Below are 26,185 nucleotides of genomic sequence, written 5' to 3'. Positions count from 1 at the left end.
GTTATGCGGGGGATCTCGAACTTGGGGAAGATGAGGCGGTTGAAGTACTAGTGATAACTCCAATCTTACCTGCTTCAACTGTGGTGGAACGAGTCATAATAGGTATGAGTGTACCAGTGCTAGAGGAGAGGGGAAGGGGTTCGAGGGACATATCAGGAAAACTTTCGCATGCTCCAAGCCAGAGCTTTGCTAGCAACAGTCCAGATGGGTCGTGAGACAATCGCGGAGGGCAGAACAACAACAATGGCGGCTACAACCGCAATAATGGAGGGTCCTATCAGCGTCCGAGCAACAGTGTAATGCATAACTCAACAACCAAGCTGACTACTTCGACTACCATGGTTCAGGGTGGAGGCCAGAAAAGCAGTGGAAAACTCTTTATGATGGGCAAGCAGGAAGAACAGAATGATGCTCACGTTGTTACCGGTACTTTTCTTGTTCATAACACGCCATCTTTTGTTCTGTTCGATTCGGGACCCACTCTTTTGTGTCTAGGAGTCATGCCTTAACTATGGGTTTGGGAGAATGTGAACTGGTAAAAGATAGTGTGTTTACACTTTCGGGAGAGTCAGTGTCATGTTCTAAGTTATATAGGGACGTGTCCATGTTGGTGGGGGAAGTAGACTTATCAGTCAACTTGTTAGAGATTCCTATGGATGGGTTTGAGGTTATCGTCGGGATGGACTGGTTGGGCAAGTATGATGCTAAGATAGATTGTCGACAAAAGAGGGTGTCTTTAAAGGGACCTAAGGTGGTCAAGGTATCATATAGAGGGTTCATAGTGAGACCTAAGATGAAGTTGACCGCGGTAATGACTTTCATGTCATGTTTGATGAAGAAGCATCCTTTAATCCTTTGTCATGTGAGGGATATGCGTGTGAAGAAGCCGTTAGCATCTGATATACCTGTGGTTGGGGAGTTTGGTGACGTTTTTCCAGATGAGATATCGGGATTACCTCCTAAGAGGGACATCGACTTCAGTGTTGAGCTCAAACTGGGGACGGGACTTATATTTAAAGCACCGTACCGGATGGGACCTAAAGAGCTAGAAGAGTTGAAGAAGCAGCTGGATGAGTTGTTAGATAAGGGGTACATTCAACCTAGTGTATCACCTTGGGGTGCACCAGTTTTGTTTGTGAAAAATAAAGACATGAATATGAGGCTATGCATCAACTATAGAGACTTTAACCATGTCACCGTGAAGAACAGGTATCCTTTGCCAAGGATTGATGAACTTTTTGACCAGCTGAGTGGCGCAGGAGCGATTTGAGGTCGGGTTATCACCAGTTGAGGATAACAGATGGGGATATTCCAAAGATAGCTTTTCGGTCGCGGTATGGTCACTATGAGTACGTGGTGATGCCTTTTGGGTTGACTAATGCACCAGCAGTTTTCATGGATCTTATGAATCAGATTTTCAGCCCGTTTTTGGATAGGTTTGTGGTCGTCTTTATTGATGACATTTTGGTCTACTCCAAGACTAAGGAGGAGCACGAGGAGCACTTGAGGTTAGTACTTCAGACTTTGCCAGATAATCGGTTGTATGCCAAGTTATCTAAGTGCGAGTTTTGGTTGGAGAAAGTGGTTTTTCTGGGCCATGTGATATCAAAAGAGGATGTGTCGGTGGATCTTAGTAAGATTGAGGCAGTGACTTACTGGGAAGCACCGAAGAATGTTGTTGAGATCCAGAGTTTCTTGGGGTTAACTGGCTACTAAAGGGGAAGATCACCAGACTTATGACAGCTTTGATGAGGAAAGAGACCAGATTTCGTTGGGATGAGAGTTGTGAAACGGCGTTCCAAACCCTGAAGGAGCGTTTGACCACAGCTCCTGTTCTAGCTGTACCTGAGGGAAGTGAGAACTTTGAGGTATATACTGATGCTTCAAAGAATGAGTTGGGTTGTGTATTGATGGAGAATATGAAGGTTATTGTTTATGCGTTGAGGCATCTGAAACCGTATGAGGAGAACTATCCCACTCACGATTTGGAACTGGGTGCAGTTCTGTTTGCTCTAAAGATTTGGAGGCACTACCTTTATGGGGAAACCTTTAAGGTGTTTTCGGATCATAAGAGATTGAAGTACATCTATACACAGAAAGAGCTGAACATGCGACATAGTCGATGGATGGAGTTGATTGGGGACTATGACATGGAGATCATATATCACGTGGGGAAAGATAATATGGTGGCAGATGCCTTTGAGTAGGAAGAGTGTACATTCGTTGTGTATAGCTATGTCTTTGATGAAGCCGAGGAATGAGATGTCTAAGATGGGGATCCAAATGATTCGAAAGCGCGACGCCATCGGGGACTGGACTATCGAACCGGACTTGTATGATGACAAAAAGAGGAAACAGGAACTTGATCCCAAGATTCAAGAGTGGAAGTCAAGGGTAGAAAGTGGTACAGTTTCGAGGTTTTCTATACAGACAGATGGGAGTGTTCGTTTTTATGGGAGATGATTTATATCTAGTGACGTGGACTTGAGGAAGTTGATCATGACGAAGGATCATTGCACTCCTTATTCAGTTCATCCGGGTGGTGACAAGCTACACAAGGACCTAAAGAAGACTTTTTGGTGGCCTAATATGAAGAAAGATGTAGCGGAGTTTGTGGCTAAGTGTTTAACTTGTCAAAGAGTAAAAGGGGAACAACGAAGACCACAAGGTAAGATTCAGTCACTGGAAGTACCGGAGATGAAATGGGATTTGATCTCTATGGACTTCATCGTGGGGTTACCAAGGACTCATCAAGGTAACAATATGATTTGGGTGATCGTCGACCGTCTAACAAAGTCAGCTCACTTTATCCCGATGAAAGATATTTGGACTAAGATGCAGCTAGCTTTGGGATACAGGAAGCATGTGGTTCGGTTACATGGGGTACGAAAGGATATAATGTTAGATCGAGATGCGAAGTTCATATCACTGTTTTGGCAGGAGTTGCAGGACTTGATGGGAACTACCTTGAAGATGAGTACAACATTTCATCCTGTGACAGATTGTCAGACTGAGAGGACTATAAAGACTTTAGAGGATATGTTGAGGGCTTGTGCCATGGAGTTTGGTGGAAGTTGGGAGGATAGACTGGACTTGATCGAGTTTTCATACAACAACAGCTATCAGACCAACATTGGGATGACACCTTTTGAGGCTTTGTATGGTAAAAAGTGCAGGAGTCCGGTATGTTGGGATGATAGTGCTGAGACTGTGGTTTAAGGGCCACAGATGGTGCAGGATATGATTAAGCAAGTTCACATGATTCGCCAAAAGATGAAAGCAGCTCAGGATCGCCAAAAGAGTTACGCGGATTTGCACCGCAGCGACATTGAGTTCGCGGTAGGTGACAAGGTTCGTTTGAAAGTGTCACCTATGCGAGGAGTGATGAGTGATGCCTGTAGTTGTATGCACCAAAAATAATATTTATAGTCCAAACTACTACTATAGCTAGTGGCAGTCAGGGTCGAACCACAGGGAGGCGATGCAATTAATAGTTGTCTAATTCTAGTCTAAGGTAACAGTGTGTGGGGGATTTGATTTGAGTTGTTCTATAACTAAAGGCAGTAAATGAAAAGTAAACTAAATAAATGGATGAAATTAAATATTAAAAGGGTGCTAAGATGGTCGGTTCACTATAATTTCGAAGGCAGTATACTAGGTAGGTCTAAAACAAACACGTGAGACGGGAAAATAAGAAGTCCTCTCGGTCCATTCTCAACAGGTAGCATCTTTCGATCTCGCTACAAGTCCCTAATATCACTAATGCTAACTCTCGTCCTGAAAAGTGGTTTAAAAGGCTAAATTAACTTATCTCTCGATCTTATTAATTTAGTCGTCTTAATTAGGTAGGCTATCTCCCTTCCCTATCTTTCGATCTTTATTGGGTCGGTCAAATCCTAAACATTCAACTAGTCGCGTGCACTCGATTCGTCAAACATAGCAATTAAATTAATTAAAATGAAGCATATCTCACGTGGCCAGTCGATCGACCAGGGAACCCAGTCGATCGATCATGGCGCGTTCTAGGTCTTCCTATTCTAATGCCGCCTACGATACAGATTCCCTACATCCTAGCACAGGGTATTTAGCTACTCATGCTGGAAATAATAACAACAATAAACTTAACAATTAAAACATTTGAATTCATACTTAAATTAATTAAATGAACAATTAACATAAAACAATAATTTGGCTTCGGGAGATCTAACCTAGCAATTATATACTACAAACGAAAGCAATAAAACCGAATATTAGAACAAAAGAATACCGTATAAAGGAATTGTAAAGGAAAGATCAAAAACGATTGCAAAAAAGAACTTTATTAATGAAAGAATAAACTAAACTAATGATTATTGAATTGTATGTAAAGAACTAGATGATGAAAACTGGATGATTAAAACTGAAACCTAAGCTACGTTATATAGGAATACAACGTAGTTCTTATTTCCCAAAACCTAATTACGATGGGCTTCAAACTTCTCGTTCTTTTAATTTGCGTCAGAGTCACGGTCTGGTCGATCGACCACTGGGACCGGTCGATTGACTAACCCTCGCTATACAGTAGCTTCTGTATGTGGTGCTCTGGTCGATCGACCAAATCACCCAGTCGATCGACCGCTTTAGCTGGTAGTTGGCTCTTAATTCTTCATAAAATTGTCTTTCAGGCCTCGGAATGCGCACCAAGTTCATTTCTTGTGTAAATACCTCATTCCAAATGCAATGCAAGGCACTCGGGGACGGATTCGGCTCGATTTCCACTGGATTCTTCACATTTCTGCAATAATGTATAAAAACACGAAAGTAGACGGAAATAGGGAGAATAGTAGCATAAACTACATAAATGAGCTCTGAAATGCGTGTAAAATGGGGTGTAAAACATCATATTTAGGACAAGAATCAAACTTCCCCAAACCAAACCCTTGCTTGTCCCCAAGAAAGAACTAGACTCGATCCTAAAACCTAATGGAACGAGTTCAATCTCAGAGCGAAATGCAAACCGAATAGCCTAAACCAATTTAATGCGATAACTAACAATCAATTAGCAATATGAATCATGCAAACGAGTTATGTAGTCGTTAAAAATCTGTTGAACCGTCAACTATAGAGACTTATCGAATCGGACTCTCACGGGTCGCTCATATCACTCAATAAAAACAGGTGAGTAATGTATAAGATAGAAAGAATTCATTTTGTAAAGACACTCACCTAACTACGACCTATAAGAACATGCCTGCAATCTAATATGAAAATAATCTCTACAACCATACATATGCATTCCAACCAAACAAATGACCATGACACATGCCGAGGTAAATATGGATATGTGAGGTAATGGGTAAGAAGAGGCTAAAATAAATTTGGATAAAAACAGAGTTAAGAGTCAAGCTAGTAACTAAGGGAACCAAATTATAACAACATCCAACTTCTTGCTCAAACTTTCAATCGAAACGGTGCTAATAGCAAGCACAAATCTCACAATCTCCGAAATAATTGTAATTCCCCAAGTGATGATAATAAAGCATAGGAATAAAATAACCAACTAATCAAAACTCCAACCATGTGATTTTTATTTCTTTTTTTTTTCTCGGGCTTCGGTCGATCGACCAAGATGGGCAGTCGATCGACCGTCCTCTACAGTACAGCATGCGTTTTTTTTTCTCTTTTTCGAATCATTTTTCTTCTCTTTTTTTTTTTCTTTTCAATTCTATTTTTTTTCTTTCTTTCTTTCCCTTTCTTTTTCATCTTCCCAACAACATCTCAAAAGAGCATATGCAACCAAAAATGACGTAACAATCCCAAGAACATAAACTACTAGCTTGACCAGGGCAGGCTAAATGTAGGATGAAGTAACGGGACAAAAAGGCTATTTCTGGCAGTGTGGAGCTTATGGGCAAAATGAATAAAGGGAACCTCTTCCATATGTGTCAACAAACCACAAACCGAATGCATACAGGTATTAAGCAGATTAAGTTCATATTTATGCAAATTTATGTAACATGTCTCATAAGGAGTAACTACTCACATCCTAAATAAACTGGTCATGAATATCACCAATTATAAGCTCTAAAACTCAGAAAATGATGTAGTTTGCCAAAAAAACTAAGTCAAGTCTCAAGTTCAGCAAGAAATTTAATGAAAACTCGTAGACTATGCAAATGATTCTACTAATAACATGTCAATTAGCAAGGCTTAGGCATAAAACAGCTGCAAGTGCAATGTCATCATTGAAATACTACCGTTCCGACTCGACCTAAATGCTAAAATAAACGTGAAATTTTTTGGAATTTTCGAAATTTTTCAATTTTTTTTTTTTGAATTTCTCAATTTAAATAGGAAATGAAATAAACAATGCAAACTGAAATGCAATAAACGTGAAACAGAAATGCAATAAAAACATGTAAATGCAATGCAAAACCCTTCCCCAAACCAAATCACACAAGACATGAAGTAAGGATTCGGAAACTCACAAGACTTTAAGCGCAGCAAAAGGAAACCTCCCCAAACCAGCGTGAGCTAGGAGGTTTCAGTAGCCAGCAGTGCTACCAATAAGTACCTGAAAAGAAGCAAAAGTACCACGCGTAAATTCGAGAAAACAATTTATTAAACGCAACATTATGTGTAAAATAAATAAACGGAAGAAAAAAGAAATGAGTCGGAGAATAAAGCGGAGAAAAGACTCCCTCAACTTCCGTAAATCGACCAAACACAGCAGGGGAATGATCGAAAACAGGTACAGCAGCGAACTTGGTCGATCGACCACATCACCCAGTCGATTGACCAGAGTGAACAGGAACAGAAGCTCCTGGAAGTCGCAGCTCAGTCGATCGACCATAGGAGGCAGTCGATCGACTGGAAAACCTGCTGTAAGTTCTGATTTTCTTTGAATTAGCTCAATGACTCGAGCTAATATGGTCTATAAACCTACAAATACACACAATAACGCGCCCAAAATTGCGCAAAACCCAAATGTAAAGTCTAAAGTGTTTAAAATCCTAAGCAAACTTATTAAAATGCGAAGTCTCGCGCACACAAAAGCAATAAAAAGAAAGTTTAACAAAAGCAAATAAAATGAATGTTTTTGTAAAAGTCTTAATCAACTAATAGTTGATCAAGAATGGCCATGGAATGGCCCACTTGCTCGGCTTCTGGCTACAAGAAGTAGCCTCTACAGTGCTCATCTTCTCAGCTGCACTCTTCTCAACTTCCACATCTGGAGAACTCAATGGATCAACAGCTTCAGCATCTCCCCAATCAATAACTTCATCTAGCTCATCAGAATCCAAATCGAACTCCGTCACTTTGACTGGCTCCTCATCAGGCTCCTCATCAGTGCCATAGCTAAGACATCCTAAATCGCCTCTTTGAACGATTGGTTCCTTCATAGCTGGAGCAACATGCGGCTCTTCCTTCCCCAAACCAGCTCCTGCAACATCCAAAACAGAAGAATCTTCCTCCAATTTGCTCCCAATCTGGGGCGGAGGTGTTATAGCAGAAACAGGCATAGAGACAGGCATATCAGAAAGAACAAAATAAGATTTCTTTTCAGAAACCGTATTACAAGTGACTGGCCACATGGGGTCTTTCTTTTTAGCTGTCTGGGCAAAGACAATGGAATGCTTCCCTACTTTGAAGGTCAAAGTCCCTGAACCAACATCTATAACTGCACCAGCAGTGTGCAGAAATGGTCTACCCAATATGATAGGAATGTGGGCATCCTCGGGCATATCTAGTACAACGAAGTCAACAGGGAAAAAGAACTTTCCTATTTGCACAGGAATGTCCTCTAAGACTCTTATTGGCTGGACCGCAGAACGATCAGCCATTTGTACCGTCATGTTGGTAAATGCAAACCTAGTCAATTTCAACTTCCTAGCAAGACTCAAGGGCATTACACTAATACTGGCTCCTAGGTCACACAAGGCCTTCTCAATAGAAAAGCTGCCAATACTACATGGGACTGAAAAGCTACCTGGGTCTTCTAGCTTATGAGGTGCAGTGTGGGTCAAATAAGAACATGACTCCTCAGTTAGTGCGACAGATTGCACAGTTTCAAGTGACTTCTTTTTAGACAAAAGTTGCTTCATAAATTTCATGTAAGCAGGCACTTGATTAACTAATTCAAGAAAAGGAACTTGCACATTTAAGCTACGAATAACATTTTCAAATTTGTTAAACGATACATGTTCCTTCGTCGGCACCAATCTCTCCGGATAGGGGGCTGAAAGAAGCAACTTAGCCCTCTCCTCTAGGTCTCTCATGCCGGCATCGGTGGATTTAGGCTGAAAATCCACTACCTTCTCTTTGTTGTAGCTTGACCCTTCTTCAGACCGTCTCAAAAATGAGCCATTAATCGTCATCGGATCATACTTTGGAACTGGGACTGACCCATCAGCATTTGGGTCTTGCCTCAATATTTTCGTAGTCGTACCCCAAAACAAGTGGTCCCTCAAGTTATTTGGCATTGGAGGACGAAAAGACTCACCATCAGCAGCGTGGTCAGTCGATCGACCATGCATGTTAGTCGATCGACTGACTTCTACATGAACAGTAGCTGTGTCACTTCGCGGATTGGTCGATCGACTGGGTATGTCACTCGATCGACTGGGTATGTCAATCGATCGACTGACATACCTGCTGATCGTCTTACATACCTGCTGATCGTCTTTTTCTTGCTATTATTCGTTACAGCTTTCTTCTTACTTGGTTCCGCCTCATCTTTTCCAGTGACATCCTCGACCATAGCGGGCCCCTCAAGGGTGGACCCACTCCTCAAAGTAATAGCATTAAGGGTCTCCTTTTGATCCGTCTGCGACGGTAAATGCCACGGAGCTCGAGTTGCACTCTTGCTCGCCAATTGAGCAATTTGGCTCTCCAACATTTTCATCCCGACCTCTCTAGCTTGAGACTCTTTCAGCAACAAAGTTTTCAACTCGGCAAATTCGGAGCCTTGGTACTGCTGCTGCTGCTGAGGGACATACGGAGGCTTTTGATATGGCTGCTGCTGCTTATGAGGGGGCACATAATTCTGCTGCTGCTGCTGTGGAGGTGGAGTCGGATTTAGGACATTTTGGCTACTCCACCTCAAGTTCGGATGGACATTCGGCTCAAAATAAGTGTTTGTCTGCCTATAATGTTGAAAAGACAAAGACAAGACTCATAGGGAATCTTTGCGATGTTATCGAAACATGTCCTTCTCCTCCACATCTCTTGCAGACGAAAGGACCGTCTAAAACAGCATTCACATGATAGATCCCTCCTTTTGAAGCTCATCCCAACTCGTACTTATCAAATCTCGCCGTAAGAGCCTCTAATGAAGCTACAGAAGGGGATTCAGCACTTCTCCTTTGATTTCCCCTGGAATTTCCATACTCAGCTTTATGGGTGGCCAAATCATCAATAATTTTCCACCCCTTAGTTTCTCCAACATTCTCCTGGAATCTGCCATTAGCTGCCGCATCCAGGATAGCCCTCTGATCGTCATAGAGTCCATTATAAAATTGATTGCATAGGCTCCATTTCTCGAACCCATGGTGCGGAATAGTTCGCACTAGCTTCTTGAAACGGACCCACGCCTCATGAAAATTCTCATCAGGACCCTGTTTAAAGCTCGTGATCTGAGCTCTAATGGCATTTGTCTTCGAGGCAGAGAAATATTTCTTGTAGAATGCTAAGGCCAGTGAATTCCAATCAGTGATCCCGTTAGCAGCTCGATCCAGGTCTCGGTACCACTCCCTTGCAGCATCACGAAGAGAGAATATGAACATCGTTTCCTTCACCTGGTCTTGGGTCACACCGGTTGGTGGGGGTATGGAACAACAGTAATCAATGAATGTCTCCATATGTTTGGCTGCATCTTAATTTGCAGCTCTCCCGAATTGGTTTCTCTCAACCAAGTTGATATAGGACGGTTTCGGCTCGAATTTTCTATCTGTCCCTGGTAATGCGAATCCCTTATAGAGATTCTCAGCTGTCGGCTCAGAGTGACTGGCTATACTCGCTTCTTCAGCCATGTCTGGAGATGTGACGGTCTCAGCTGAAGAAGTAGAAATAGGTGACGAAGAGGGATCCTCCTCAAAAAGCTCGTTCTCGTAGTAACTAGACAGAGTACTCAGCTCTTCCTCTGTCGGCAATATTCTAGATGATCGTCTCAACTCACGGAAAGTCTTCTCAATCTCAGGATTGAACAGTAGTAATTCACCACCCTGTGACCTGCGCATAAGAAGAAACTACAAGTAGAATATGAGAATAGTTTAAGGAACAGATGTCCCTTAAACTAAGAGAAAGACTAAAAATAGAAACAACTAAAAATTTTAAACAATTGCCTCCCCGGCAACGACGCCAAAATTTGATGCATGTCGTTGTATGCACCAAAAATAATATTTATAGTCCAAACTACTACTATAGCTAGTGGCAGTCAGGGTCGAACCACAGGGAGGCGATGCAATTAATAGTTGTCTAATTCTAGTCTAAGGTAACAGTGTGTGGGGGATTTGATTTGAGTTGTTCTATAAGTAAAGGCAGTAAATGAAAAGTAAACTAAATAAACGGATGAAATTAAATATTAAAAGGGTGCTAAGATGGTCGGTTCACTATAGTTTCGGCGGCAGTATACTAGGTAGGTCTAAAACAAACACGTGAGACGGGAAAATAAGAAGTCCTCTCGGTCCATTCTCAACAGGTAGCATCTTTCGATCTCGCTACAGGTCCCTAATATCACTAATGCTAACTCTCGTCCTGAAAAGTGATTTAAAAGGCTAAATTAACTTATCTCTCGATCTTATTAATTTAGTCGTCTTAATTAGGTAGGCTATCTCCCTTCCCTATCTTTTGATCTTTATTGGGTCGGTCAAATCCTAAACATTCAACTAGTCGCGTGCACTCGATTCGTTAAACATAGCAATTAAATTAATTAAAACGAAGCATATCTCACGTGGCCAGTCGATCGACCAGGGAACCCAGTCGATCGACCATGGCGCGTTCTAGGTCTTCATATTCTAATGCCGCCTACGCTACAGATTCCCTACATCCTAGCACAGGGTATTTAGCTACTCAAGCTGGAAATAATAACAACAATAAACTTAACAATTAAAACATTCGAATTCATACTTAAATTAATTAAATGAACAATTAACATAAAACAATAATTTGGCTTCGGGAGATCTAACCTAGCAATTCTATACTACAAACGAAAGCAATAAAACTGAATATTAGAACAGAAGAATACCGTAAAGGAATTGTAAAGGAAAGATCAAAACCGATTGCAAAAAAGAACTTTATTAATGAAAGAATAAACTAAACTAATGATTATTGAATTGTATGTAAAGAACTAGATGATTAAAACTGAAACCTAAGCTACGTTATATAGGAATACAACGTAGTTCTTATTTCCCAAAACCTAATTACGATGGACTTCAAACTTCTCGTTCTTTTAATTTGCGTCAGAGTCACGGTCTGGTCGATCGACCACTGGGACCGGTCAATCGACTAACCCTCGCTATACAGTAGCTTCTGTATGTCGTGCTCTGGTCGATCGACCATATCACCCAGTCGATCGACCGCTTTAGCTGGTAGTTGGCTCCTAATTCTTCATAAAATTGTCTTTCAGGCCTCGGAATGCGCACCAAGTTCATTTCTTGTGTAAATACCTCATGCCAAATGCAATGCAAGGCACTCGGGGACGGATTCGGCTCGATTTCCACTGGATTCTTCACATTTCTGCAATAATGTACAAAAACACGAAAGTAGACGGAAATAGGGAGAATAGTAGCATAAACTACATAAATGAGCTCTGAAATGCGTGTAAAATGGGGTGTAAAACATCTTATTTAGGACACGCATCAATGAGGTTTGGCAAGAAAGGGAAGTAAGTCAGAAGTTTATCAATCCTTATGAGATTCTAGACCGCGTAGGTGAAGTAGCTTTGCCACCATCGCTTGATCGGGTCCACAACGTGTTTCATGTTTCACAACTCCGAAAGTATGTGAGTGATCCATCTCATGTGCTTGAGGTTGAGAACATAGAGTTAGACGAGTCTCTAACTTATGCTGAAGTTCCTAAGGAGATCTTAGACCGTTAGGTGTGCAAAATAAGGAATGGTGAGACCGTCTTACTAAAGGTACTTTGGTCGAATCAAAATAAGAGGCCACATAGGAACCGAAGGTGTTTATGAGAGAGCGTTTTCCTTGCCTTTTTGATCGGGTATGTTTGGTTACGGGGACATAACCGTTGTCTTTTAAGGGGGGGTAGGAGATGGTCGCATGCATGTTTTGAGTTAGTTTGAGGTCAACATGGTTGTGTTGTTGGTGTCTTTGAGCTTGGGATGAGTTGTTTTGTTATGTATAGTTGGTGTTGTTGGTACCTTTGAGTAGTTGTGGTTGTTGTCGTTGAGTAGTTAGTGTTGTGTTGTGTTGTTTGTTTTTGGTATGGTATGAATTTTGGGGACGAATTTAGTTTTAAGGAGGGAAGACTGTAATACCACGGTTTTCTGGATCTTGTTACTCGGCCGAATAGGGCTAACTCGGCCAAGTAGAGTGTCATTTATTTTTCTGATCAGGCTACTGTCCATGAACACTCGACCGAGTAGTGTAATACTCGGCCGAGTAAGGGGTACTCGGTCGAGTACTCTTGGTACTCCACCGAGGAACCGGTCTGACGGGATTTATTTCCGCGGTTTGATGAAGGATGATTAAAGATTTTATAAATCGTGTTTTACAGTTTACCTTCATTTTTCCAAAACCTAATTATATTCCACACTCCTCTAATCATCCTTAATCACTCTCAAGGCATTTGATCGTTCATGAGTCTTTTGTTCATCACTTTCACGTCAGTTCGTCGGTAAGTCACTAGTTTCATATATTTTGTTTAGAGTTGTCCTTTAGGGTTTTTGCCCTAATGTTTGGATTTGGGGAAAATGGTTGATTGTCATATTTGTGATTAGGTGGTTGTTATTATTGTTAGATGAAGGATTCGTAGAGGAACGTTTCTAGCTTCCGCTGTATACTCGTGATTCGGATCAGTGATAGGGTAGGGTTTCCCTACTCAATTGCCTGTTTAATTGATTTAAGAAGGTGTTAGTTGTTGTATTGGCATGTGTGGAATTACTATTGGAATTGTATTTCTTGGTTGTTGGAATTGTTGTTGCTTGTCTATGTTTGCGAGGCGCGTCCTCGGCTGAGTGGAGTCATTTTCGGGAATGGCTTCACGCCCTTGATTCGCCCCTTGTGGTTCCCGTCACAAAGGGGGGTGTGCACATTAATGGATATGGGTTATTGCTCGTTGCGATGAACGGGGCTAAGTTGGGCAAAGATGCGGTCCCCCACTGGCGGTGAGGACTACCTGTTGCGATGGGTAATCTGGCAGGGCTACATACTTAAGTGTGTAGCCGGATACTGGATATGATTGGAGTTGGAGATTGGTCGTACAGTTGTTGCCTTGGTTGTTTCTTTATGATTAGCTTATCTTGATTATTTAGTGAACTGACCCCGTTGTGTTTTTTTAAAACTGTGGTGATCCATTCGGAGATGGTGAGCAGATTGTGACATGTGATGATTACATTTAGCTGCGGAGACAAGGATGAGTTGTCATCGCTTTTGAGTCGAGCTTCCGTTGTCACGAGTTTAGATACTTTGTTTTGATGTATTGGGATTGATGTTCTTTTATTTTGGTTTTCAGTTAAGACGATGTATTCACTAAACATTATATCTTAATAATTGTTTTTGGATTGTTACTTTTGATATACTTACCTCGGGCAACCGAGATGTAGCATCGACATATGCTCGGGTGGTCCTTGGTAAGGCACCTTGGTATATGAGGGTGTTACAACACATCCCTCGACATCCCACAACATCCCACGACCACAACAAATAATGCGATATCCACACCCATCGATTAGCCCGTGGACACCGTCTAAAAATACCACTCTCTAATCTTCAAGGGTACATTTTACAAAAACCTCGTCCCTCGTCCCTCGTCTCACTTGCTCACCGCATCGACACCATCTTCAGGTACTCATTTCCCTATCTCTCATTATATCGACTACTCTAAGTTTACCCCTAACCATCGTGTCTTTATTTCGGCCGTGATTAAACATCACGAGCCTAGTTTTTATAAAGATGCAGCGTAGGTACCCGAGTGGCGCAATGCTATGAAGCTCGAAATCGAAGCCCCCGAATGCAATAATATATGGACACTTGAGCCTCTTCCTCCCAATAAAAAGGCAATCGGCTCCAACTGGGTTTACAAAATCAAGTATAACGCGTATGGATTAATCGAACGCTACAAAGCCCGTTTGGTAGTAATGGGCAATCGACAAATAGAAGGTGTGGATTACAATGAGACTTTTGCTCCTACTATCAACCTTGTCACGGTTCGCATATTACTAGCTATTGTCGCTGCTAAGAAATGGGTCCTCCACCAAATGGACATTCATAATGCCTTCCTCCATGGCGATCTTAATGAGGAAGTTTACATGAAACCTCATACCGGTTTTCTCCTTTCTACTGATGTCCGAGTTTGTCGAAGTCGGTATACGGGTTACGACAAGCACCACGTTGCTAGTATGCCAAACTCGCTTCCGCACTCAATAAATATGGTTTTCGACAGTGCCCATATGACCATTCGTTATTTTCTATCTCTACCATCGATACAGCGGTACATGTTCTCGCTTACGTCGACGATCTCGTTATTTATGGTAACAATGCTATATGATAACAAAGTTCAAACAATATCTAAGCACATGCTTCCACATGAAAGACTTGGGTCCTGTAAAGTATTTCCTCGGCATAGAAATTGCTCAAAACGACTCTGGCATTTTCATTTCTCAACGAAAATATTCTCTCAACATCTTATCCGAATATGGTCTGTAACAACCCGGGTTATAAAATAAAGGAAAAACGTACTATAAAAGGATAATCAAGAGTATAACACTGATAAAAGGGTCAAGGTGGCAGAAACACCTGACCAATCCGATGTTTTTCAATTCTTCGATGTCCTGCCATGCACAAGTAGCAATATTATACGACCCATGCCCACGAATAAAATGGCCACCATCGCTCTCACAAAAGAAAACCCTTACATTTAAATTGTAGAAAAGAGCACAACCATCCTGACTTGATTTCCCCGAGAACCATCGAGTCCATCGCCTATTTTTGGCGCCTTGTTCCAGCATCCATATGCTGGACTCTACTGGAGAAATTGTGAAAATCTCTACTGATTCCCCAAGAAGAAACAAAAAGAAGTCTAAGTGATCTAAGTCGTTCCAATTAAATGGTAGTTCCGAAAAAGCGATTTCTTCTTTATCAAAGTCAAAGGAACCAAATGGATTATCATTCCCATGGAGATCACTATCCCCAATCCAATAAGACACTCCTTTCAAGAAAACACCAATGAAATAAAAACCAAATGGCCCCGACAACCCACTATTGTTTGAGAAACGATACTCAACCCATTATTCCTAACCCTCCAATGTTGAGCACGGAGTGTATAAACTGCAACATACAATTTCGGAAGCTCTTCACCCACATTGCTTTCCCGTTTAAACGCAACGATTTTATAATTGTTAGAAGCGGGTGCAAACCCAAACGCATAAACAACCTCCGTGGACCAAGCCGAGCGAAATGGGCAAGGGGGAATCACCAATGATTTACAAATAAAAGGGTTCCACAATGTCAAATCATCCCGGCCAGAACAATGAACACTTCTACTAACAAGGATTGAATCTCATGAGTAACAATCAAGGTTTATGCAAAAGAGGGCGGTTTCTTGAAGAGTTTCAGGATGGCGAAGTTTCAGCATACACTTTACTGTCTTTCAAATATATGAAAGCTAAAGATAATGTAACATTCCGAGAATTGGAGATTTGGGAAAGCTAATAAGGATGGTATCAGGTTTCAGCCTAACATTTTACTTAATGCCTGGGTTATCTTGCCTATGCAGCTATGCCCTTACCTTGCCTTTCCTAGTGTACTTAATTATTCGTGGTTTATACTATGTAAGTTTGAAAGATGATCGGACTAAAGTAAACCTTCCAATCTTGCATGCACCTCTGTTTTCAAATGTCTTAAATCCAACCTCAAGCGTCTTTACAAAACCGAATGTGGGACAAACAACCCATATTTGAACTCAGGCCAGAAAACCAGGATTTGAACTCAGGCCGAAACCGAATGTGAGACAAACAACCCATCAATATAGGAATTTTCACAGCTTGGAAAACAAGGATTTAAACACAGGCCAGAAAACCAGAATAACCAAGGACAATTCCGAAGAGAGAACAAATGCATTTAGCAATAGAATGGTAAAACTGTGCAGCAAATTAAGTCAAGCACACTATAAAGATTGACTGAATCATGAAAAGAAAAATCAATTGCAACAAATCAATAACACTGAGGTCAAATTAACATGAAATTGCTACCTGGGATTATCTACAAACTTTAACACGGGTATTATGCACCATTTTCCGGGACAGGGTTAACCGGAGTACTTGACCCACTCCGCCTTGAGCTAGAATGACCGGTAATGGTCCTACCCATAAACCTTCCAGCTTTGCTGAGTCCACTTCCCATGGCTCCAAGTCCTGAACCAACAAACCCGACGCCAGACCCAATACCAGTCCCCACCATACCAACCCCAGACCCAACTAGTGATGCAGCTCCATCAAGTGCATCCACTGTGCTGCCTATCAATCCCGCTTCCTTCATCGCCTTTTTCTCCTCCTCGATCCTCTTCTCTGCTTCCATGGCTGCATTTTGCTCTTCTTTGGTGAATGGGTGATAAACCACCTAAAATGATAATTCCATGACAGCCTCATCAATGCTTAAGCAATACAATCCCACAATAAGGAGCGTACTTTGATCAGGCACTTTTTACATATTCATAATTGTAAAAGACGCATGTTACGTTTGTTTTAAAAAAAAAAAAAGCGCGTGTTGTTAACTTCAATATCCCATATAAGGTAATTGCCCAAAAATTATGTTCTTGGGACATTTCAGTATAGAAAGCTCAGTAGTGATGAATAAATGGAGTAAACTAGGCACCTTGAGTGTAATAATTCCTCTGTCCTTCTTGGCCTTGGTTGAATCAAGTGACTCGTTCAATTTCAAGTCAACTTCTTTAGGAGTATCAGGAATCAAATCAATTAGAGGCAATTTTGCGATACCCAGTTTCTTGTCCTGCCCAATATCCTTGTCAAAGACCTGAAAGACAAAGAAATGTAGATATCAAAGGCTGGCATGCAGCATGACATCCTCCCTCCTACTCGGTACAATTTAGGGCTGCTATAGTTATCCAAACTTTGTCATCTACTCTCTTTTTCTCAATCATTTGTTTGCCTTTTTTATTTTTTGTGAGGGGTATTTAATCAAAGGCAAACAAATGATTGGGACGGAGGGAGTACATTAGTTCCAAGGGGAAAAACCAGTATTTACTAAAACAAATTGGATTCATGGTCTGCCCCTCAAGCACAGAGCTAGGAAGATTGCACCGAAATCAAATATGCAAGAATGGTTCATAAAAATCCCTGGAGAAATGGTGGATATTTAAAAGGCCGGGCCTTCCCTTTACATCTCAAATAGGATCCTCTTCATTTCCTTTCTCTCCATTTCCTCTCACAAACCCACCAACAACAACAACAACATCAGAGCCTTAATCCCAAAATGATTTGGGGTCGGCAACATGAATCATCCTCTCACAAACCCATTTAATAATATTTTTCAATCTACACCCTATTAACCCTTTGTTTCTATGCATAAATCTTGAACCGTTCGATGTGGACAGAATACAATTTGGACCGTTGAAAGGAAATGGACTCTCTATAGGAAATGGAGAGGATCTTAACTCTTGACAATCGACATCTGGGAGAAAAGTACTCATATGACATATCTTGCCAATAGAGAGCGTCAAAATTAGTGTTATCTCCTGAGCAAACAGGTCGGGCGGGTCGAGTCATACGGATCTCAGGTTGGGTTAGGGTTGGAATACGGTTAGAAAAAAGTTTGACATCTTTTATTTTATCATTTTTCAGCCGCAAAACATACTTTTTAATACTAAATTATATTTAATATTAATAAGGGTACTGATTTTCGCAGTACACATTTTACTCATTACAGTACGCTATTGACCATTTTACCCCTCTCATTTCTCATCTCATTTTTATCTAATTGTTCTCCCTCCCCTCGTATCCTCTCTCCCATCACCATCGCCGTCAATCACCATCAACAATCACCATCATATACCATCGCTTAATAGTTAACGGAGTTCGTTTTAATACAAATGTGAAATACGCGCGAATAAGTTCGCCATTTCTGAAGTTCGAGCAAATGCACTAACCTAGAATAATACCTGGACAAAACTGCTGCCAGGGCACTTAATTTAATATTTCTAAAATTAATCGCATAGCATTAATAAGTTTGCCATTGCAGACGAATTGTTTTTTCGGCGAGGGGTGGGACTTGGGAGTATGGTGCGTCGGCGACGGAAGCCGGAGGGTGAGTATTGTGCGACGGGTTGGGTTTGTAGGCGAAGGTGGAGTGAGCCAAATAACTACAACGATGAGGGGGATGACGGCGTGACATGGAAGCCGACCGGCCGACGAGTATGCGGCGGTGGGAGTGTATGGTGGTGGGGGTGGATTGTACTGCGGGGGTTAATTTTTGTAGTTTCTTCATATGTTCTTTTATTTTGGATGCAGTACATTATTTTGATTCTAGGGGCATGCAAATGGAAAATAGTAGACAAAAAGTACTATGATGAGTAAAAAATGTACTGTGAAAATAAATTACGTAATAATATGATTATATTCATTATTTTTTGTAATTATATTAAGACGTTTATAAAAATAAAATTAAATAACTATTTTATTATTTAATGATATAAAAGTTATAAAATTGAATTTTAAATTTAAAATATTAAAATAATTATTTTTATATTCATTATTTCAAATATAATATAAAAATAATAATATTTTAATAATATTCTTGATTTATCATTGACCCATCGGGATAAACGGGTCGGATCGGGTTTCGACCCTAAAATAACGGATCATTTCGGGTCACGGGTCAATATTTCCGGGTCTTTGACCCTAAAAAATCGGGTTAGGTCAGGTTTACGGGTCTACTGCTGAGATCTAAGGCAAAATTTTAACATCAAGGTCACAAGTTCCAAATCCCCACTCCTCTTGTAAAATAAGCCAATGCCAAGTCATTTTGGAACTGAGTGTGTTGTTATTGACGTTGTATAATGTAAACTTGAGACCAAACACTTCAAATATCTGATTGTTGAGTGTTCGCATCAGTGGGATTCCTGATTGTTTGGGTTTCAAGAGAATAGATGGATTGTCTCCTAATGTAAATAAAAAATGGAGATGGGGAAAACTATTCCAAACCTCAATCATGAGTGACTGTGTCTCCTTATCCTCTGCAATCACTTCAAAAGTTTCATTCCAAACTGGGTTTAGATTGTCTTCAATGACCTTTGTTTTATACTTGAAAAGTGGCCGGATATGTATGACTGTATACGGATCAGACTTCCCAATCATCTCCTTGTTCTTCAAATCATTAGCTTTCACAATTGTCACAGTCAATCTGCCTTGAGGTCTAAGTTCCAAGTCACTGCAAGGTAATTGTAAATTATCAATAATTGAAAGGGCTGAAAACAAAATGAGCCCTATAAAGAGCTCACAAATTGCTGAACAGAAATCCACTGGAAAAATTTCGGCTAACAAGGGCATCCGCCATGCGGATCTCACTTACTAATTTATCACGCTTACACACTAGCACATAGCATGTAAAAAATAGGACACTATAGTTCTGCTGCTAGTATGGGCTATAATTGTTTGATTACCATACAACAAGAAAGCACAAATTCAATTTACCAAATTTAGATCACAAAATTTTGAAGATGCTGATGAGTGATGATGTCAAACTAGGAACAGAAATAGTTAAGTAAGGTGGTTTTACATAAGATTCTTCGTCAGTCAGAATGCTATTTACCCAAATACCATATATTTACATTAGTTGCTAGAAGGTTATTTACAGGGGTGTTTGAGTAAATAATGTGCAGCTTGACAATAGGGTCAAAGTGTCAAACAGCGTGACAAGAGACTTTTGAACGAGAAAGAGCATTGCACAAAGTTTTGGCACTAACATTGATAAATCAACATTCGAAAACTTTCAATATTAAGAAAAACAGACCGAAGATTTTACTACCTAGTATCAACTGGACCGCCAATGGGGACAACAATTCTGTGAGGCCATTGAAGGGTGTCAATCACGATAGATTCTACGGTATCCTGCAAAAATGCCGCCAAAAAAAAAGGTGTTAGCGCCACGGCACAAAACTCTAAGCAAATAATCAGCATTTGCGCATTGATACTAGAACCCGAACTCCATGTGGACAATGTCAAACTGTTTTAGATGCTCCACACTCCAAATTGGTTAGGACTTAGGACTCTTCTATTATTCAAATGGAGGCCAGAAAAGAAAAGAACCAAAACACCTGTTCTAACATCTATGAATTCAGCTCAGGGAAATGTCCTTATCTTATGTGAATCCTAACTTAGAACTATTGATACATCTATGTGTCCCTGTTACCTTTTATCTTCAACTTAAGAATTTTTCTTGATAAAATCTGGATCAATATCCTAGTTTAACTTCGAGTTAAGAATTTTTCTTGATAAAATACGGATCAATATCCTAGTTTAAAACATGTATCCCAGTCCTAGCATCATATTATAAATGCCACATAAAGATCAAATCACAGAACTTGCTTACATGAATCATGTCAGAGAGACCAGGAAGCGCTGTTAGACTTCCACCAATTGCTTTTAAAGTGAAATCAATCCGAGGTTTTGGCTGGTCATATAAAAGACGAGCATTATTACATATTAGTACTACAACAACGACAATAAGATTACCCCAATGCCTTAAAGGCTCCTGCCTATGTTGGGGTAAGGGGTGCATGTAATGATGTATGCAACCTTTACCTTGCAATGAAATCATACAAGATTGTTTCAAATAACCCACAAGGAATATGTTGGCATTGAGAACATTGAATGATTCCCACATTACAATATAAACACACTTTCGTAGGCCAATTTGAAGAATTCCATTACTATTATCAATATTCAGTAGAACAATATGATCTTAGTGCCTCAAAGACTTCTGCCAATGGCGAAATATGAGGAGACAGAACAAGGTCTAACCATTATGTTGAAAACGCAGAAAGGATGTTTCTCAATCTTACTATCAATGCATTAAAAAAATTTACTAAAAATAAAGGAAAAAGATATGGACATGTATATTTACATCAGAAAGGAGAGCAACTACGACAGCAGAGATGCAAGGAATTTCTTCAGAAAGTTGGAATATAACACGGATGACGGTGAAAACTTTAAGATCTTTTAACTGCAGCCAGCAACCAAATCACAACAGAATTAGACATATATTGAAGTGTAGGTGTGTGAACGAAGAAAAAAAAAACAACAAAAAAAAGATACTCATCCCTCGTCCATTTCTTTACCTTTGTTCAAAAAAATTCACTCACAACAGAAGAAAGCAAAACCAAAAGGATGAGACTGAGGGAGTGTTATCGATAAAGAAATGAACCATCGACGAACTTAAACAAAGAGAATTAAAAAATTTATTAGAAAATTCGTCTAACCTGAATGGGTATTGAAGCAACAACTGCAGCTTCAACACCTAAGATGATATTGGGATCCCCACCCCATCGAAGATCAATATCCATAATTATCTGTCCTTTCTGGAGGCTCTGAACACGAATGCCTGCAGTAGTTGTGTGCATGCACAGAAGTTAAAACAAATGTACACATGCAGCAGTTGAATTACAACAGACTAAAGTAAAGACAAAGACCAACTCAATAGCTTTGAAAAGGATAAAAAACATGCCCACCAGAATAACCCCTTGGGCCATAAAAAAAAAGAATTCCTAAATTACCACCATGAAACTATCTATCGTGTTGGTGCATAGCGCGAAGCGACTGAAGGCTAGTAGGGACTAGGGACTTCCCCTATTATTTTCGTCAATTCCCCTCCCCCACAAATCTTATTTACCTGGTCCCGCAACTGCGTGTGACCAATAATATAAGGTAAGAAAACAGCAGATATTTTTTTTTCCACAAATCAACAAAGCACAACCAGCCACTTGAAGCTGACTGCATTCACCAGGAGCTTAGAGGGAAGAAGCCAACTTCTAAGTGTAGAGGCAAGAAGAAATTTCCAGAGCACAAGATTCAAAAAGTATCAGCAATCATGCTAAACTTCAAAACAATCTAAAACTTACACAAAAACACTCGGGGAATTTCAATGAGTAAGCTCTATTTGACTTTTCCCTCATGAAAAGAGAAGACAAATGGGGATTATTCATTTAAGTGAAGGGAGTATTAAGAAAAAGCAGAAAAAACATTCAACATAGCTTTCCAGACATCATACGATTAGCAAAGCTTTACAGACATCTTATATTTGGCATAGCCTTCCGGGCATCATACCTTACCAAACAATGCACAGCTGTGAGCAATTAAACAATTCAGTGTACCTTCAATTTTTGGGGCAACAGTGCCAAGAGTGAGTTTGTTAAACTTCAGTGAGCTGATTCCAGTAGGTCGATATTGTTCCAGAAGAGGCTCAACAGATTCCCTAATTACTAACTCTGCTGCCTGAGGTTTTGATCACATGCAGAACAGCCATAAGAAAATAAGGTGCTAGCACTATAACAGACTGCCTCTATGAGACACAGCCCCATAAAGGGTAATAGGCAGAACCAAGTCTGGTAGCCAACATGGTTCGAAGAATGCCAACTGTTTAAGTGATAGCACAGTGCAAAAATGCTTTATCTTTACTTCTGTCCCAGAGATATACATGCCTGAGATACATATTGGTATAATTAATGCCCCAATCCCAGCATATAGTCAACATGGTTTGAAATAGACATCAAAGGACTCCAACAACAATCAACTTCTAGCCATTCACACCTTCATTAAGAGTTAGGACTTAGGACCACTACTAAGGGTCCTTAATGTCATGTATTAGGGTCTAGTTCTTTTTTAGGTTTTTCTCCCCCATGTAACGAGACTTCAAAGTTCAAAATTTCTGGTAAGTATTATCATTTAAGCGATGTATCTCCTCTAAAGCTCCAAATTATCGATCAGAACAACATGATAAAACGAAATGTATCAAATTACATGAATAAATTCTTTTCCGATACTCCCCACACACAGACATTTATTTTTAAAATGGATAACGACTTATAAAGTTGTAAAGCATATAGCAACAAGATACTTACATCAGCAACAAATGGCCACAACTTGCTCAGCTGCTTGTTAAGCCATTTCACCTGACAGAAGGACCAATAACAGATTAATTTGTCGGGCAAAACATAAATTACGCCCTTCCCGTCAATAATTACTTTTGCATCCCTTTAAGACAGGCGGAGAACATTGATTCGACGGTGCAATTATCATGTTACTAATAAAGAAGGGAAAGTGCAAAAGATCCGATGTACGGTGCACAAATACTCCACAGTATAGACATTCAGATGCCAGAACTAGAGACTTAGTAAACACCTGTTCAAAGACGGGAAAAGATATCCACTCAGGGAAACTATCACCACAAATTTTCTTCAACTCCTCTCTACCAAGGGATGCAAGGACCTTTATATCAGCTGCCTGCATGAAGAAGATGGCCGAACGATACATGACTTAACAAACTCAAAATGACACTGACTCCTTATTCAAGTCGACGATCACGAGATGTTATCATTTCAAACAACAATTAAAAGCTAATTCTGCAATTGTGCATATTCCAATGCAAGGTAATACAGCAAATTACATAACACCATAAATGTTGTAGAAGTTTCAAAAAAAGAAATTAACAGCTTGCAATTAACTATTAAAAAGAAGTACCTTGAACACATTGATGCAATGTTTTCGAAACTCTAAAAATATTGACCAAGGTTTAGGCGACACTCACAAGGAGGCGAGAGAATCTACTATACGTCTATACAGTACCAAAAAGAATGCCCTCATAAAACCAATTGGCAATGCTAGGTAGCTCATTTGTTTATAATCATTTGATTCGTTTCATGAATAATGTGGGAACACTCACATGTGAAATTTATATGAGTTCGAGCCATTTTCAACAAAGACTACAAACTAAACAATCACCTAGTAGCTCTACTATAACATCTGCTGCTTACGAGATCCCCAACCAACATTATTCACAATCGCATTGCATTGATCACATGCTACTCCTTTCTCCATGGGACAAACAGCAGTCCATGTTTCACAATGTAACGCCCATTCACGCCTATTCTATATTCAAAAACTGGCCATTTCTTTCCTCACAAAATACGTCAGTGACGTTCAGTCATATTCCTCAAGAATCAAGACATAATTTATCCAACTCTAATACAATCTCAAAAACAATTTACACTGTCATAAGTCTACCAAGTAAATGCCCCATACTAGTGTTGCGCATTTGGATGACATGTCCGCACTTATTCCCAGTCCCCGTGCTCACCCAAAACACCTCCCAAGTCATATACAAGACCATAACACAAGACAAATACTCCATTTGTCTCAATCATTTGTTAACCTTCGACTAAAATGCCTCCCGTGAAGAATAAAAGCCGTATACATATGACCAGGGAGAGTACATTATCAAACATACCCGCTAAACAAACTTGGAACAATTAAGCAAAATAGAACCCAATTACATACTTGAACAAAAATTGATCAATCAAACAAACTATCAAATACAAACTGACTATTAATGTACTCACTCCGTCCCAGTCACGAGTTATCATAGTTTAAAACTCTCCTCACGTATTCAAACAATGATAACTGGGACCGAGAAATTAACTTATATAAACCCAAACACAACTACAAACCTTGGCTGTACGTTTAGTACTTCTATGCTGCATCATACGGTGCCAACCAGCCATTAACGCGATCCCAAATACCATACCCAACATAACTCCCGAGATTAAACCCATTTTTTTTTTCCTGAAAAACATGAACATATAAACAGTGAAAAACATGCAAAAAAAAATCATCAAATCAAAGAAATAAACAAAATGAAATGAAAAACTAAGAAATACCCAGATAAGATTAAATGAGAAATTGAAATGGGTATGCGGCAGAAATGCGATTAGATGAAGAGCATCAAAGTAACGGATCAAAAAGGTAACTGAAAAATAAGTGCATTTAATTTGAAGGTGTGATAATAATTAATGGGTAGATATTACCAATAATAAAAATAAAAATAAAAATAAAAATAAAAATGGTGTTAAGAATTAAGATAGTGAGGTTGAGATTTGGAGGTGGTGGACCTTAAAGTTGTCTCCAGGAAGTGTGATTAAGTAGATAATAATGGTGATTACTATAAATTAGATGATTTTGCCATTAATTAACAAAAAAAAGATGGTGATAAAAGTTGCTAATTTGTGATTAAGGATGAAATTTGGTTATGGTTTTTTGGGGTTATAAACAATAAACAAATTTAACTAATTGATGATGATTGAGTGGTGGTATTAACGCTGAGTTTGATGCGATGATTTGGGTGTTTTGCTTTGCTTTGCTTTCCATTTTGGTTAGAATATTTTATTTAATGAAAGGGTGTCCTTTTCTATTATTTCCATTTGGGTCATTATCTTGGTTGAAGTAGTTTTTTTTTTTTAGATTTTATCAAAACATGTAAATGATGTAATGAGTCAATTTTCCTTTAATTAATTAAAGTCTTGATTATGAGCATTAGGATTTCATATTATACAACTTCGTGTCTAGGAGTGGGTTAAGTAAGACGTATTTACAAACGATTTTAATAGGAATAATCTAAGGGTCATCTACTCATAATAATCCAAATTTTAATGTAACTCAAAATAAACCGTACTATTACCCTTAGTTACTCATACTTCACTGGGGTCATTTTTTACCTATAATATCAGGTAAACCAACAGGTATCCTAATTTCTTTTGGTTAAACCTCCTTCTTCCTTCATCACCAACTATCAATCCACCACCATTTATGTACCCTCAAATCACGTGGAGGATATAATTTAAAAACGTAGTTGCTCATTCATGTACGTGTTCAGTTAATATATTATACAACCGGTTGTATATACAACTTATTCAAGGTTGTGGAGCTTTGTTACAAAGTTGTCGAGCTCTATTAACAAAATTA

At 39.7% G+C, this 26,185-nt stretch overlaps 1 protein-coding gene and 1 non-coding gene across 3 annotated transcripts; one reads left to right on the top strand and one right to left on the bottom strand.

The window, feature by feature from the left end:
• The first annotated feature begins 9,522 nt into the window (after positions 1-9,522).
• LOC141598037 (small nucleolar RNA R71) lies at positions 9,523-9,629 on the top strand. Its single transcript, XR_012523241.1, has one exon. It is a non-coding gene; the product is annotated as a small nucleolar RNA R71 (small nucleolar RNA).
• A 6,625-nt stretch (positions 9,630-16,254) lies between these two features.
• On the bottom strand, positions 16,255-25,627 carry LOC141596821 (calcium-dependent lipid-binding protein-like). 2 transcript variants are annotated; one of them, XM_074417075.1, is made up of 12 exons: positions 25,336-25,627; positions 24,895-25,009; positions 23,570-23,671; positions 23,290-23,340; positions 22,543-22,663; positions 21,652-21,773; positions 21,297-21,395; positions 20,763-20,843; positions 20,199-20,281; positions 19,376-19,601; positions 17,031-17,189; positions 16,255-16,775 (listed from the first exon to the last, which is right to left on the bottom strand). In XM_074417075.1, exons 2-12 carry the CDS (start codon positions 24,997-24,999, stop codon positions 16,440-16,442), a joined length of 1,485 nt encoding a protein of 494 aa, XP_074273176.1. In that variant the 5' UTR covers positions 25,000-25,009; positions 25,336-25,627; the 3' UTR covers positions 16,255-16,439. The 2 variants fall into 2 exon arrangements, with proteins under 2 accessions (XP_074273176.1, XP_074273175.1); XM_074417074.1 differs by lacking the exon at positions 25,336-25,627 and adding an exon at positions 25,104-25,212 and having other exon boundaries at positions 24,895-25,007.
• Positions 25,628-26,185: the final 558 nt, after the last annotated feature.

The sequence above is a fragment of the Silene latifolia genome, chromosome 8 (genome assembly GCF_048544455.1).
Source record: "Silene latifolia isolate original U9 population chromosome 8, ASM4854445v1, whole genome shotgun sequence".
NCBI lineage: Eukaryota > Viridiplantae > Streptophyta > Magnoliopsida > Caryophyllales > Caryophyllaceae > Silene > Silene latifolia.
The sequence above is the reverse complement of the archived record's forward strand: the minus strand, read 5'-3'. Positions and strand labels throughout refer to the sequence as shown.